At 34.7% G+C, this 15,408-nt stretch overlaps 1 protein-coding gene across 2 annotated transcripts in view; it reads left to right on the forward strand.

The window, feature by feature from the left end:
- Positions 1 to 15,408, forward strand: part of Cenpc (centromere protein C) — an 80,848-nt gene that overhangs the window by 52,770 nt on the left and 12,670 nt on the right. For both annotated transcript variants that reach the window (XM_047566567.1, XM_047566568.1), the window contains 4 exons: positions 10,435 to 10,494; positions 12,637 to 12,741; positions 13,501 to 13,629; positions 14,466 to 14,561. In XM_047566567.1, the coding sequence (XP_047422523.1) occupies positions 10,435 to 10,494; positions 12,637 to 12,741; positions 13,501 to 13,629; positions 14,466 to 14,561 (390 nt within the window). The remainder of the gene's footprint in view (positions 1 to 10,434; positions 10,495 to 12,636; positions 12,742 to 13,500; positions 13,630 to 14,465; positions 14,562 to 15,408) is intronic.

Below are 15,408 nucleotides of genomic sequence, written 5' to 3' on the forward strand. Positions count from 1 at the left end.
TTCATTTTGCTACATGTGGACTTCCATTTTTCCCAGCACCATTTGTTGAAGAAACTGTTTTCTCTACTGTGCTTTGTTGGCACCTTGTCTAGTGTGAGATAACTGTATGTGGGTTTGTGTCTGTGTCTTCAGTTGTGTTCCATTGGTCTTCATGCCTCTTTTTTTTTTTTTCCTTGCTGTTTGTTATTCTTTATTTAAACTCTGGATTCTCATTTCCCAGATGAAAAGAGTGGGGAGAAAAGAAAAATGGGGCGAGGGAGGAAGGAAGGGTTTTGAGAGAGAGAGAGAGAGAGAGAGAGAGAGAGAGAGAGAGAGAGAGAGGTGTTTGTTTCATGGGAAGAGTCTCTGGGACTCCCTCCTATTCCATGTTTTCCTTGAAGATCCTTTAGGAATCCTCCACTGTGGGATGGACAGATGTGTCCTACTGCAGGTTTGACATTTGACAGCTGTCCAGGAGAAAAACGTTCCACTTTTCGAACACCGTCACCTATTCATGCCGTGCCACCATTGTTTGTAGAAGGAAGGAGAGAGAGCTGAATGTCCTGGGATTCCAGGCTGGCTGAGAGAGGAGGATATCAAGTTTGATGTCAGCATGAGCTGTTGTCTTTCTTCCTGATTTAGGCAGATTCATCTGTCCTTGAGTGTACACCCACCATAGGAACAAAGTAATCTAGATTTGGGGGATGGTATTAGAGGATCTCAGAAGTGACTAAATCTCAAAGTAACCAGTAAATTACATCCCATGATTGGTTCAGGTCGGGACAACTGGTTGACCTCGGTCCTTTTGAGCATACTGGTCGACCTGTCTCATGACAGTCTAAACCCAGCTCAAGTTCCCTATTAGTGGGTGAACAATCCAATGCTTGGAGAATTCTGCTTTACAGTGATAGGAAGAACTGACATTGAAGGATCAAAAAGCAACTTTGCTATGAACGCGTGGCCACCACATGCCAGTTATCCCTGTGATAACTTTTCCGACACCTCCTGGCACTGTCCCCGGAGCGGTTCGCACCTGGCTGGCGCGCCTTCATACCTATTTTGATGCCAATACCATGCTATTTTGGTTACGGTAGCCTGTGGTATAATTTGAGGTCTGGTGTTGTGATGCCTCCAGCTTTGCTTTTCTTGATGAGGATTGTTTTGGCTATTCTGAGCCTCATATTTTTTCGAATGAATTTCATGACTGCCGTTTATATTTTTGAAGAACATTAGAATTTTGATGGGGATTGCATTGAATCTGTATAGTGCTTTTGGTAGCGTGACCATTTTGGCAATATTAATTCTTCCTATCTAAGAATATGGGGGGCTGTCTTTCCATCTTCTAAGGTCTTCTTTGTTTCTTTAGTGTTCTGTAGTTTCATTGTAGAGGTTCTTTACAAGCTCTTTTGTTAGATTGATTCCCAAGTTTTTTTTTTTTTTTTTTTTTTTTTTTTTGAGACTTTTGTGAATGGGGTAGATTTCCTAATTTCTCTTTCAGCCGATTCGTCATTGGAGTTTAGAAATGTGATTGATTTATGGATTATTTTTTAGCAACACCCATATATTCAGCTACTTTCTTGAATTCATTTATGTGTTCTACAGGTTTTTTGGTGGAGTTTCTTTGGTCTTATAGGATCATGTTGTTGGTAAACAGAGATAGTTTGAGCTCTACTTTTTGTCTTTGTATCCTTTATAATTTATCTGTCTGATTGCTCTTGTTAGAGTTTCAAGGACTATGTTGAATAGAAGTGGTGAAAGAGGGTATCCTTGTCTTGTTCCTGTTTTTAAAGTGAATGCTTTCAGCTTTTTTCCATCCACAGTGATGTTGTCCTTGGGTTTGTTTTATATAGCTTTTATGATGTTGAGGGAAGTTCCTTCTACCCCTGTTTTTTCTGGCATTTTAAACATGAATGAGTGCGGTATTTTGTCAAATGCTTTTTCTGCATCTTTGAGATAATTGTGTCATTCTTCTATATAAGTCTGTTTATGTGGTGAATCACATTTATTGATTTCCATATGTTGAACCAACCTTGCATTCCCTAGGATGAAATCTATTTGATCATGGTGCACTCTCTTTTTAAATGTGTTTTTGTATGCAATTTTTCAGTATTTTATTGAGAATTTTTGCATCTGTGTTCATCAAGGATATTGGTCTGAAGTTTTCTTCCCTTTATGTGTCTTTGACTTTGGTGTCAGAGTGATACTGTCTTTGTAGAATGTGTTTGCAAGATTTTGCTCCTTTTCTATTTTGTGGAATAATTTGAGGAGAATTGGTTTTAGTTCTCTTTTAAAAGTCTGGAATAACTCAGTTAAGAACCCATCTGGTCCTGGGTTTCTCTTTGTTGATAGACTTTTGATGGCTTCTTCAGTCTCATTACTTGAAATTGATCTGTGTAAATTTTCTGTATCTTTACTTCAAATTGGGTAGGTCATCATCTCTAGGAATTTGTGGATGTCTTCAAGAGTTTTTTGTTTATTGAAGTATAAATTTTCAAAATAGTTTCTGATAATCCTCTGTTTGAGTGGTGTTTGTGGTGATATTTTTTGGGTTATTAGCTTGAGTTTTTTTCCAATCTTTTGGTTAGTTTGGCTAAGGATTTATCAGTTTTATTTTTTCAAAGAACCAAATTTTTGTTTTGTTAATTTTTTGAATTTTTAAACATCTTAATTTCATTCTGGTTTCATTTATTTCCTGTCTTCTACTGCTTGTAGTTTTGATTTGTTCTTTTTTTCCTTTGACCTTGTGATGTAATGTTAGATTATTTATTTGGTATCCTTCTATTCTTTTAACTGTATGAGCTCAATGGTAAGAACTTTCCTCTTAGAATTGCCTTCATAATTTCCAGAGATATGTTATATCATTGTTCTCATTAAATTCATTTAAGAATTTTTTTTAAATTTTACCCTTGATTTCTTTTGCTTATCCATTCATTCATTCAAAAGTGTCTTAGTTAGTCTTCAGGTGTTAGAGTGGTTTCTATTTTTTATCTTATGGATTTGTAATTTCATTTAATTACTACCTGCTAAAATGCAAGGTAATCTGTTTCTCCTTTTTAATTTGCTAAGATTTGCTTTGTGACCATAATATGGTCCATTTTAGAGAATGTTCCATGTGCTACTATGAAGAAAGTGTATTCAGTCATTGATGGATGAAATATTCGATAGATGTTTGTTAAGCGTAAATTATTAATTGTATTTTAAAATTCCATATCTTTTTAATTTAGTTTTTTTTGGAACCATCTAGCCAGTGGTGAGAGAGGTGTGTTAAGTCACACAGTATTATTATGTTCTGGTCTATGTGATTCTTAATATTGGGAAGGATGTTTGATACATAGATACTCCATTGTTTGGGGTGTTTATATTTAAGATCATTATTTCTTCTTGTATGATTCCCTTAAGCAATATGAAATGATCTTCTTTGTTTTTTTCTGATTAATTTCGGCTTGAAGTCCACTTTATGTGATATGAGAATAGTAGTAACCCCTGGTTGTTCACAAGATCCATGTGAATGGTATGTTTTTTCTTATTCTTTCACTCTCAGTCTGCAGATGTCTTTGCCTATTGGATGAGTCTCTTGGTAACAGAACATTGTTGAGTCTTGTTTTTTAATCTAATCTGCTAATCTATATCTTTGGATTGATGAGTTTAGACCATTTATGCTTAATGTTATTATTGAGAAATGATTTTTATTCCCTGCCATTTTGATTTATTTCTGGGGTTTAAATTGAATTTGAATCTCCATATATTGACTGCTCTTCTAGTGTAGTTCCTCCCTCTGCTGGTTTTCATTTTTATTTTTAATTTCTTCCTCATGAAATATTTTATTGAGTATGTTTTATAGTGTGGGCTTTCTGGTTGTGAATTCTTTTAACATTTGTTTTTATTCCATCTTTAATTCTGAAGCTTAATTTTGTTGTGCACAGTGTTCTTTCAGAGGTGGTATATATTATTCTAAGACTGCCTAGCTTTGAGAATCTGGTTTGAGAAATCAATGGACATTGATTTTACCAGATTGGTTTACCTCTAAAGGTGACCTGTAGTTTTTTTTTGTTTGTTTGTTTTAAACTGCTTTTGAAATTCTATCCTGTGGGGGTCCTCTCTGCCACGTCTCACGTGGAGGAGGAAAGGGTTAACTGCCAGAGGAGGATGTTGGTGGTATTTCTATTACCCAAAAAACTTATCTACTCAAATGAACACACAAAAACCAATACTCTTTTCATGAGAGAGGGGGTGTGATGGGTCTGACCACACAAGCTTTGGCCTCTTACAATAACAACATGGAGTCATCCAACTCTCTTTTATTTCTAGACACACAGGTGAAGGGGGCAAGGACTGGGAGGAGCTTCTTTTGTGATGAACAAGAAAGGGTGGAGTTAGGAAGCCATCCTCTTGGGAAAATTCCAGAAGGAGACATGCAACACCACATGCTTCTCGGCAGTTCCTAGAAGCCAGGCCTTGCGCCACATGGCTCAATCTAGTCTGATTCTGCTCAATAAGGATGACTTCCTGCACCATCCTTATTCTGTATATTAGACATTTTCATAGAAATGTGTCTTGAAGTAGATCTGTTATAGTTTTCTATATTTGGAGTCATGTATGCCTCCTGTATTTCTATTTCCAATTCATTTTTACGTTTTGGAAATTTTTCTAAAATTATTTCATTGAAAATATTGTGTATCCCTTTAGTGTGTATTTCAGAGCCTTCATCTATCCCAATGAATATTAAATTTGGCCTTTTAATGTTATCCCATATTTCTTAATAATCTAGTCATGGTCTCTTAACATCCTTTTTCTATGGTCAACTTTATTTTCAAGATTATATAATTTGTCTTGAATACATGAAAATTCATCTTCCATGTGGTCTAGTCTATTGGTAATGCTTTCAATTGTATTTTAAAATTTGGCTTATTGATTCCTTCATTTTGTGGATTTCTGATTGATTCTTTTTCAGAACTCTGTCTCCTTATTGACATGATCTTTAACTTGTGTATATATATTTTAATTTCACTCCTTTCATTGTCTTTTACCTCATAGAACACTTTAACTATGAACTTTCTGAATTCCTTCTTAGACATATCTTCCACTTTTATGTCAATGTGTCTGTTGTTGAGGCTTTTGGGGTTGAGGGAATGGTTTGTTCCCTTACTTTTTCATATTGTTTTTATGTCTACCCATTGATCAGTATGGTTCAGAAGCAACAGAATTTCTACCTTGTGAACTTGTAGTATCTGTAGGCTTTCAGTACCTCAGAGATTATGGAGAAACATAATAGCAACAATCGGTGCAAACAGTATACAGCATTAAAGTAAATACTTGGTTCCTATTATGATGTCTATAATTTTAATTGGCACAATAAACAGAAGTGGTAGGATCAACAATTGCCATTAGTAAAAATAGTAATCATGTATCTGGCATTAAATCAAACAACAGGTGTCAACTATGGCCTCTCCTCCATTAATAATTACAACAGCATTAATAGTGTGGGAAAGCATTCTGTAAACCAATTAATGATAAAAGATGGTAAGAACAGAGTTAATTGAGAAGAAAAAAATGTGATAGGTGGGTAGAAAAGAGTTTACAATTTCAAAAGGTGAACAGACAATGCAGAAGGCAGATGGGATGTGATAGTTATGGGGAAGAAGGAGTAAAAAATAGAAGTAAAAAATTAAAGGAATAGTGAAAGAGAACAACTGAATTTGTTAGCAAACGAAAAGAGAGAAAGAGAAACAGATAAATGAAAAACCAATATGAAACAAAACGTAAATATACTAATCAAAAGTGCTAACCCTCAAATCAAAGCAAGGAAAAATAACTACATTCCAAAAATTCTAGAAATGAGGAAATAAAAAACAATGTGTATGTATAAATGGCCACGAACCACACACACGTATATACACAGAAGGAAAAAAAAAGATTTTTAATGAAAAAATTAAGTGATCAAAATAGAGAATATATGTTTACTATCTATGTCTTTCATTCTGTTTCTTCTTGTATGTACTGAGCACAAGAATAGAGACCTATATTGTTAAACACTTCTCTTTTTGTGTTGTTCACTGAGTTGCCAGTGGAATTAAAAAGTTCTCAGCTTCCCTTTTTGGCAATATGAGGTAGAACGGGATGAAAAGTACTGTCAACTTGAGTTTTGGCTGCACAGACCAATTTGATGCACTCCCAGGGTAGGCAGAGTTCTCACAAGAGTGATAAGAAATACAGCCTTACTCTAGCATACCATCTTGCTTCCTTAAATGCATCTTAATAGAGTTTTATATATAAATTTTTTTCATGGTCATAAAGAATATAATATTTTGGCATTTTTTCTTTCTTATTTCACTAATTTTTTTTTTACTTTATAATCCCCCATCTTTAAATTTATTTAATTATTTTTCTCTTTTAACTTGAACACTTTCCATATTTCTTTTACTTTTTATTTGGTAAAGAAGAAACAATGAATATATCTGAGTATAATTTTGGCTTCATTTTATGTGTTGCTATGTAGTATTACTGTAATATACTCTTAATTTACTGTGATAATTTTCCTTTGACCAAGGAGTTACTTAAGGAGTAAATAGTCAAGATTTTGGTGTCCAGAGACCTGAGATTAAATCTATTATTATTATTATTATTATTTACCAGCTATGTTATCTTGAGTAAGGCATTCCATTGTTTTTAACTTCAGTTTCCTTATATGAAAAATGGTGATACCAATTCCAGTTCCATAGGTTAATTTATCTGGCATATGCTGGATATTATTCTCAGTGTTGGTATTGTTTTGTTCTTTTATTTATATTTCCCAGTTTCATTTCACTGTTCTGGAAAAGTTGACTTTTATTATTTTTTTGTTTAAATTATTAAAACTTTTTTGACGGACTTTGAATTCATGATCCTCGTGCCTCAGCCTCCTGAGCTACTGCAATTATAGTTGTGTGCCACCACACCATACAGTACGCTCAGTTTTTTATAGTTTTTCTATAAGTACTTTTAAAATAATATCATTATTTTGTTATAATGTATATGGATATATTTTTTGAATAATTTTGAATATGAAATTCTTCAATATTTGTGGAGTATTATGGAATACTTATTATATATTCTGTTGGGGGCTAGGATGTCACAGTAGATAAAATAGGCAAAATATTCCATTCTTAGATCTTACTTTCTAGAGGGGCAGGACAGCAGATAATAAGAAGATAGCAAAAATTTTGATTTGTTAGATGTTGAGATTGGAAAAATAAAGCATAAGTTTTAGGGTAAGAAACAGAGGTTACAGTCTTTAGGTTAATGTGGAGAGAGGGCCTCACTGGAAAAGTGATCCATTTGAGTAAAGGAGTGATCAAGATAAGACAGCAGACCATCAGCTATTTGAGTAATTAGTGTCCCAGAGGGAAGATCAAGGGCAAAGATTCTGATGTAGTAAAGATTCTGTCCTGGAATATCAAGAAGACTAGGGACTTGAGAGGGAGATAGTAGTAGGAAATGATGTCACAGAGATAGTACATTAAAGGATATTATAAGGAATTTTGGCTTTTGCTAAGAGAGATGAGAAACTTTTAGAGGATTTTATGTAGACATAAATCACTGTAGTCATCCTTGGGAGTGGACTAGATAAGGTTGAGGGAACACAGGAAGTTTGGAAAGCAGGGAGAATAATTGGTGAGATGTGGATCCTGGCAAGAGACAGTGGGTGGGATAAAAACAAATCATGGGTGATAGGAATGGAATGTGGAGAGCAGTGGTAGAATTTTTTAGAAATTAAAAGGTAGAATCAATAGAATTTCCTGATGAATGGCATGTAGGACAATAGAAGTACCAGGAAAAACTTCAATGATTTCGCCTGAGCATCTGGGAGAATGGCACTGTAATTACCTGATTAGTAGACTCTTAAGGAATAAGAGTGTTTAGGGGGGACATGTTAAATTTGATATTACTCTGATTGTATCCTTCCTTTGGACTTGAATTCTGTAAAGGACTGCTAGAGTTGAAGTAAAATGTTCCAATGCAGTTGTCTGTTTATTTCTCCTGGTATTTCCTGCAGTCTTTGTTACATACATTTCAGTACAGTTATTGAGCAGGTAATGTTATGGGGTGCAACTTAAGAACAGACCAGTCACCCCTGAGAAGTCCAAATTTGAGAGTCTTTATTAAGCCGGCTGGCTGTCTGTTTCACACAATGCCCCCAAAAATGGCTATTGGGAGAATAGCACCGACCACAGGGTTGTAGGGGTTCTTATACCAAAAATCACATCAATCATAAGTGTCTGTTGCTATGATTCGAAATTACACATTAACATCATGAGATCATCAACAGAGGGAGAAGTGGGTCAACATGACCCTTACCTAGGTACAAACTAAAGAATGGTTGCTAACATCAACACAATCACTGTTCACATGGGATAGTTTGAGTTCTTTTCCTATTCGTATCCCTTTAATTTCTTTAGTCTGTCTAATTGCTCTGGCTAGAGTTTCAAGGATGATGTTGAATAGACTTGGTGATAAAGGGCATCCGGGCCTTGTTTCAGTTTTTAGAGAGAATGCTTTCAGTTTTTCACCATTTAGAATGATGTTGGTCACGGGCTTAGCATAGATAGCCTTTACAATGTTGAGAAATGTTACTACTATCCCTATTTTTTCTAGTATTTTGAGCATGAAGGAGTGCTGTATTTTATCAAATGCTTTTTCTGCATCTATTGAAATAATCTTGTGATTCTTTAAGTCTGTTGATATGGTGAATTACATATATTGATTTCCGGATGTTGAACCAACCTTGCATCCCTGGGCTAAAACCCACTTACTTGATCTTGGGGTACTATCTTTTTAATACATTTTTGTATGCGATTTGCTAAGATTTTGTTGAGAATTCCTTTTGGTGTGAATACCCAGTAGACAGAGGTGTTTGCTATTCTGGTATCGGTGCTTGCCTAGTCCATTATGATGCTGACAGGGACACACCTGTAGAAGAAAGGACAGAGGAGTTGTAGGCACTAGTATAGATCATGTCCATCTGGTAGAATACATGTCAGCTTTGAATTCCTGTGAAGGAATAGTTGCCTGTGGTGGCTTCCCTCGGCAGTGTATAGCATGTATATACACACTTGTATAGCTTGGTCCTGAACTTCGGTAGGCTCTTTGTGTTACCAGCCAAAGGGAAAAGCCAAAAGTGCCTTTTAAAATTTGTGTCTCATCTGTGGGACCTGGCCAACTAACATGTACCTTGGGGTAGGGGGCATTTGTTAATCACCCATGGTGTGTTACGAGGAGATCACATTATAAACTTCTCCTCATGAGGCTAGGCACTGGAGGCTGAAGGCTGCTGTCACCTCCAAGTAAACCGTGTTTAATGTCCCAACTGTACCTCCTATCTTCCACCTGCAGGGATCCCGAATCTGATTCCTAGGATCTGAGTCTCAGCCCAGTAGGGCTTTCATGATTTTATAATTAGATGCAAGCTGCTGAACTGGAGTCATCTGAAAGTTCAGTTGGACATCCAGTCAGAATGGCAGGAGCGGTGAGGCTACCATGTCTTTTCTTCCACATGGCCATCTTGGATTTCCTCATAGCACGGCAGCCTTTGTTAGTCAATCTTCATATAATATTATTTTTCCCCCAAAATGAGATCCCTGGAGGAACCTGTATATTTAAGGACATAGCTTTCAAAGTCCTAGAAAATCAGTTGTGTTGCTTTCTATTAGTGAAGTAAGTCATAAGCACTGTAGAGGTTCAAGAATGAAGTGAGTCTTTGCTTGTCGACAAAGAATACTTGTGCATAGGAAGGGAAAGAATTGATAGTAACTATCTTTTTTTTTTTTTTTTTTTTTTTTTTGCGGTGCTGGGGATTGAACCCAGGGCCTTGTGCTCGCAAGGCAAGCACTCTACCAACTGAGCTATATCCCCAGCCCACGATGGTAACTATCTTTAGTGCATGTGTCATGCTTAAAATTGGGAAACCCAGAGTTTATGGACATGAAGTGTTCCAGTTACATATCACTTCATAACCAACCACTCCGAAAACTTAGTGACTTAATACGCCTATTGATTTCTTTGCTTGTCGATAAAGAATACTTGTGCATAGGAAGGGATAATTGAGGTTAATTGAGGATATTTGTAGTGTTTTAGAATTTTAAAGATAAAGTTGCTGATAAGTCATAGATCACATAGTTCGCTTATTAATTCATTATCATGCCCTGCATTTTTATCCACCAGTGGCCTATTCCCTGTGTCAGTGAGCAGTAGAAAATTTGTTTAGTTGTTTTTATTTTTAAATGTGATACTTTTAAGGTATGTTCGCAGTAGCACTGTTTTTCCTTAGTTTTTATTTCTATGCAATGAAAACAAAAATGTAATAAAATGTATTATCAGGGCAGTACTTAAAATATTTACACTTAAGTTGGCAAAGTGACATACTTTATCAACATGGAATTAACAGACATTGCTCATGATACTATCTTTTGCCCTTTTCAGATGACTCAAGACTGAAAAGATCTAAAGTAGCACCAGAGAAGAAGATACATCACAAATTAAGTAAAATAATTTTCTCTCGTAATACTTCCATTAAAGAAAACTAGTATTAAATTTATTTCTAAATATAGCTTAATTTTTTGTATGCAGGGAAAGTAATATTATTTGGATTTCTTTGTAGATAAATTAAAATTACACATTTAGTTCCCATGAATGTCACAATAAGTCATCATAAGCCACTGAATCTGTCCATTTCCCATTTATAAGTTTTGTAACCTTCTCATTCTGCCCCACAGTAGGTAAGGATTTTTTGATCTTACATACTCAAAATTAAGAATTCTGTCAAAGAAAATGTAATTGCTAAGTAGATGATATCCCTGACAGCTTCTTCCACTTTTGTCTAGTTCATTCTTAAATAAGAGGAGTAGTTAGAATGCTAAATGGGCAGAGTTGGGCACTGTGAATCCATGAAGAGATTTGTGTGAGGATTAAAACTCCATGGTTCCCCAAAAGATACTTAACAGTCAAGATTTATGGGACAGCCCATGTTTGTGTCATGTTGGCTTTCTGTGCCATATATTAAGCATAATGTCTTAAATCATAATGTAATCACAGTGACACCCCACTTCTGTAGACATAGTTGTTGATTAGAAGAAAGTTGTATAGTAGAGAAAGAAAGTATAGTAGAGACCTGTACTTTAGAGAGGAGATGATACAAGGGTCTGAGACTCATTGCTCATTAGCTTAGGGTATATCTACCACATATTTCTTACATGACAGAGAATTTTTAAGTGCTTAACTAAGGACTTTTGTAATACCTTATAATCCTGGTTACTTAATAAAATTGGGCTTGGTGAAGAGGAAATGGTATAGTAGGGAGGAAAGAGGCAAAAGAGAGGTAATAAAAATAGTTTAAAATGTGTCAGTTTTTACCAGTGGTATCTTAATAAGGGATATGTTTTTTATTTTTATTTTTTGGCAGTGCTGAGGATTGAACCTAGGGCCTTATGCCTGCTAGGCAAGCGCTTTACCACTGAACTATACCTCTAGCTCCAGCGATATCATTTTGATATAATCATAGAGAAATGAGACTTTGATTTTTGAATATGAGGAATGGGAAGGTAACCAATATTAAAGTGAAAAGGCACAGCAAATCCTTGAAGTTACCAAGAGGTGAATAGATAAAAGAAATGGCTATTCAGTCAAACCAATGAAAATGAAGACAAAGAGGAATCATCAATATAAAATAACTAGTTTATATAAATTAAGATGGTTGAATGTGGTGCTGTATACCTTTAATCCCAGCAATACTGGGAGCCTGAGGCAGGAGAATTATAAATTTGAGGCCAACCTCAGCAACTTGTTGAGGCCTAAGCAACTTTGTGAGACCCTGCTTCAAAAAATAAATTAATAAATAAAAAGTGCTAGGAATGCGTCTCAGTGATTAAACGTCCCTGCATTCAGTTCCTGGTACCAATGAATGAATGAGTGAATGAATGAATTAAAGGAAGCAGGTTGTTAAACTGAATAAATGTGAATGATTGAATTTCTCTAATAAGTCAGGGATCGTTGGGTTTGGTTAAATAATACAAACCAATCTATGAGTTTTTAAAAAATATTTAGGTTTAAAAAAATATAAACAAAAAGAAACAGTCTAGTTTTAATATAAGGCAAAGTAGGACTTAAGGTTACAACTGATGAACGTGATAAGGAAGAACATATAAAGTAAGCAGTTTTAAGAGGACAGAAAAACTATAGACTTGTGCACCAAACAATTAGCAACTAATTTGCATAAATAAAAATGACTAGATAAAGCAAGAAAATTTTCATTTAAACTATTTAATTAGAATGAAGATTTTAATAAATTGCTTTCAGAATTGAATGACTGTTGAACAATAAAAAAAGATAAGAACATAGGAATTTGATAATATAGCCAACAAAAACTCTATTTAATATATGGAACTTAACGTTTTTCAGATAACGTTGTTAACTCTGGGTATTAAGAAAGTTTTGTGTCTTTGCCGATCTAGAGGCCTAATTTTTTGCTGGCTTTTCTTTAGTCATTATCCCAAATGTATCAATTTTTTTCTTGTTTTTTGTCTAGAACCATTCATGTTTTCATAGGTAATATTAATCTTTCTGCTGCTGAGTATTATCCAACTCAGCATTTATATACATATATTTTTTTCTGACAATTTTTTATAGTTTTGCCCTCCAACACACCAAATGTCCGCAGGACCAAGAGAATACGATTGAAACCTTTGGAATACTGGCGAGGGGAGCGAATAGATTATCAAGAAACACCATCAGGTAAAACCTAATTTACATTGTAGTGTAGTGTCTGTTACAATAAGAAGGATAAATATAACTTATTTGTGATTACTATGTGCCAGTCACTGTCCTAAACATTTATGTACATATACTTTATTTAATCATCATTCTTCTCCCAGTGTGATGATAGGAGGATTCAAATCCATATTTGTTTGATTTCTGTAGAGATGCTAATTTTTTTCTCTTTGGTAGCTGTATTTTTGTATATGGCTTTGTGGAGTATTGTTATAATTTTATCTGACAAGGATTTTAATTGCATAAAATATGTGTTGGTTAGAGCATGATTAAAATCAACTAATAAAGATATTTTATATTATTCGTGCCAGCCATTTCTTATCCTATTTTTCTACAAAATGATAGAGGTTGGGTAAAGAAGTATAGTGTTTATTTCCTTCCTTTAACAGATATAGCCAAGTCAAAGGCACTCATATGTGGCTTAGTACTTGTAGTTCATTACTAGCTTGTCTTTTTTTTTTTTTTTAATTTCTTTTAAACCCTCTACTGATGACTGTTGATTCAAGGAAGTAATAAATACCGATCCTGTTCATCAGTGCTCCTAGATTTAGTGTTAAAGAGCCAAGTGCAGTTGGTTATTTATTATTTGAACTACTGGAATGTAGTAACAGTAATATTTTCTTTGGTTCTCTGAAAGGAAATGTATCATATTTAAAGAATTTTATTTCAAGCTTTTTACTTTTCCAGATATAATATTTTATCTTTTTTGTTGTTAAATTTCAGGAGGATTTGTGATTGGTGGAATACTGTCCCCAGATACAGTATCATGTAAAAGAAAGGCAAAAGGAAACATGGGAAGAGTCAACCGAGTAACTAATAGGAAAAGGATCTGTCTTGATAATGATGAAAGAAGTATGAACTTATTTTTGAAAGTAACTTTTAGATTTTATTTTAAATGACATAGTACTTTGAGAAGAACCTCATTGCAAAATTTGAAATTTACCTCTAAAACCTTCAGACATAATGCTATAGGTAAAATTCACTTTTTAATGTCCAGTTTTTCCCAAATTTTGAAAGTAAGCTCTTTTTATTCTTAAAAAAAAAAAAAAAAAAAAAATCACTGAATTGGGTGCTGTGGTGCATGCCTGTAAACCCAGTGATTCAGGAGCCTGAGGCAGTAGAATCACAAGTTCAAGACCCACCTCAGCAACTTAGTGAGGCCATAAGCAATTTAGTGAGACCCTGCTTCAAAAATGAAAAATAAAAAAGGGTTGGGAATGCAGTTTGGTGATAAAGTGCCCCTGGGTTCAATCTTCAGTACCAAAAAAGAAAAAAAAAGTCACTGATAACATAGTATAAAACATTTCTTCATGAATAAATTACCCAGTCAAATGAAACTTCAATTATCCATACTGAAACTATGCTTACAGTAGACATATTAATGAATTCTTTCTAAAGTGTGTTGCATGTCTTAGGGAATACACAGAACATTATTTGGCTTTTTGAAGTTTAAGAGTTGACATGTTATAACATCTTTATAGAGAATTGGAAGTTTAGAGTGTTTGCTTCTATTTTAAATCACTGTGGAGTTTTTAATTAGAATTTTTATTAGTCATTTATAAATAGGAAGAGTGTTATAGGTTTGACAGTTTATATCTTGTCTATCGCTGTATTTTGTACTGTACTTTTTTATAATTGAGAATAATTTTAAGTAACTAATTTGTATTTCATTGGTATTTCTTTTGCAGAGAATAGATTAGTAGTAAATTTGGATATACCTCTAGGAGATCCTTTGCAGCCAACACTGGTAAAGGACCCAGAAACAAGAGAGAATGTTCTCATGGGTAAGATCGGAAATGATATGGAAAATATTTAATTTACCAATAAGTAAGAACAAACTGTTGGCTTGATGATTGATCTGCAGACTTTTTTTTGCACAGTTCTTTTAGCACTCAGTTTCACTTCTAATAAGCAGCCTATATGAGGACAACTCTGGGAAAGCATTAATTGCAGACAGCCTCCAAGGACGTGTATTATCATGCATTTGTCCTCTGGAATACAGGTGCTAACACTACTTTGGAAGTGTTCTCTACCCCAGTGGGGTAAGACATATGGTTGTAGGGACTTTTCATGGGGAATCTTTTCAGGTTAACTGGCAGATCCCAGGATATACTCTTACTGTGGAACCAGGCAGGAATTATTGGCACAGCTGTCTTCTGGGCCTTCGAATGCCAATAATGGTACCTGGGCTGTGAAACCTTTGTGAGGATCACTGTCAAGGGCATCAATCAGCCATACAAATGCTAGCCTTAACTTGAAGGCCTGTATAAGATCCTAGAAGCCTCATACACAGGTATTAAACATTTAGTTTCTGGGAGAACATAAGAGGTTCCAAGGGACATGTTATAGTGGGGCGGGGGTTTAGAGAAAATTTCGCATTTTACCAACCAGGCAATGTTTATATACACATATAAGAAATACTTAAATAATCTTAACTGTTATGAACGTACCAGTTAGTACGGAAGACTCTGTCCTAAGTCAGAAGACCATTAAGGCCATTATGGTATTCCCACTTAAGATTTTGGCTATGAAATAGATTCCATTTGATATCTTATGTCTTAGCTAAATTATTTCTACATTGAGATTATTTGACAGCAGAGGTAAAAGAACAGTGTTTTGTTTAGTGTAAAA

This window comes from Sciurus carolinensis, chromosome 10 (assembly GCF_902686445.1).
Source record: "Sciurus carolinensis chromosome 10, mSciCar1.2, whole genome shotgun sequence".
Lineage (NCBI taxonomy): Eukaryota > Metazoa > Chordata > Mammalia > Rodentia > Sciuridae > Sciurus > Sciurus carolinensis.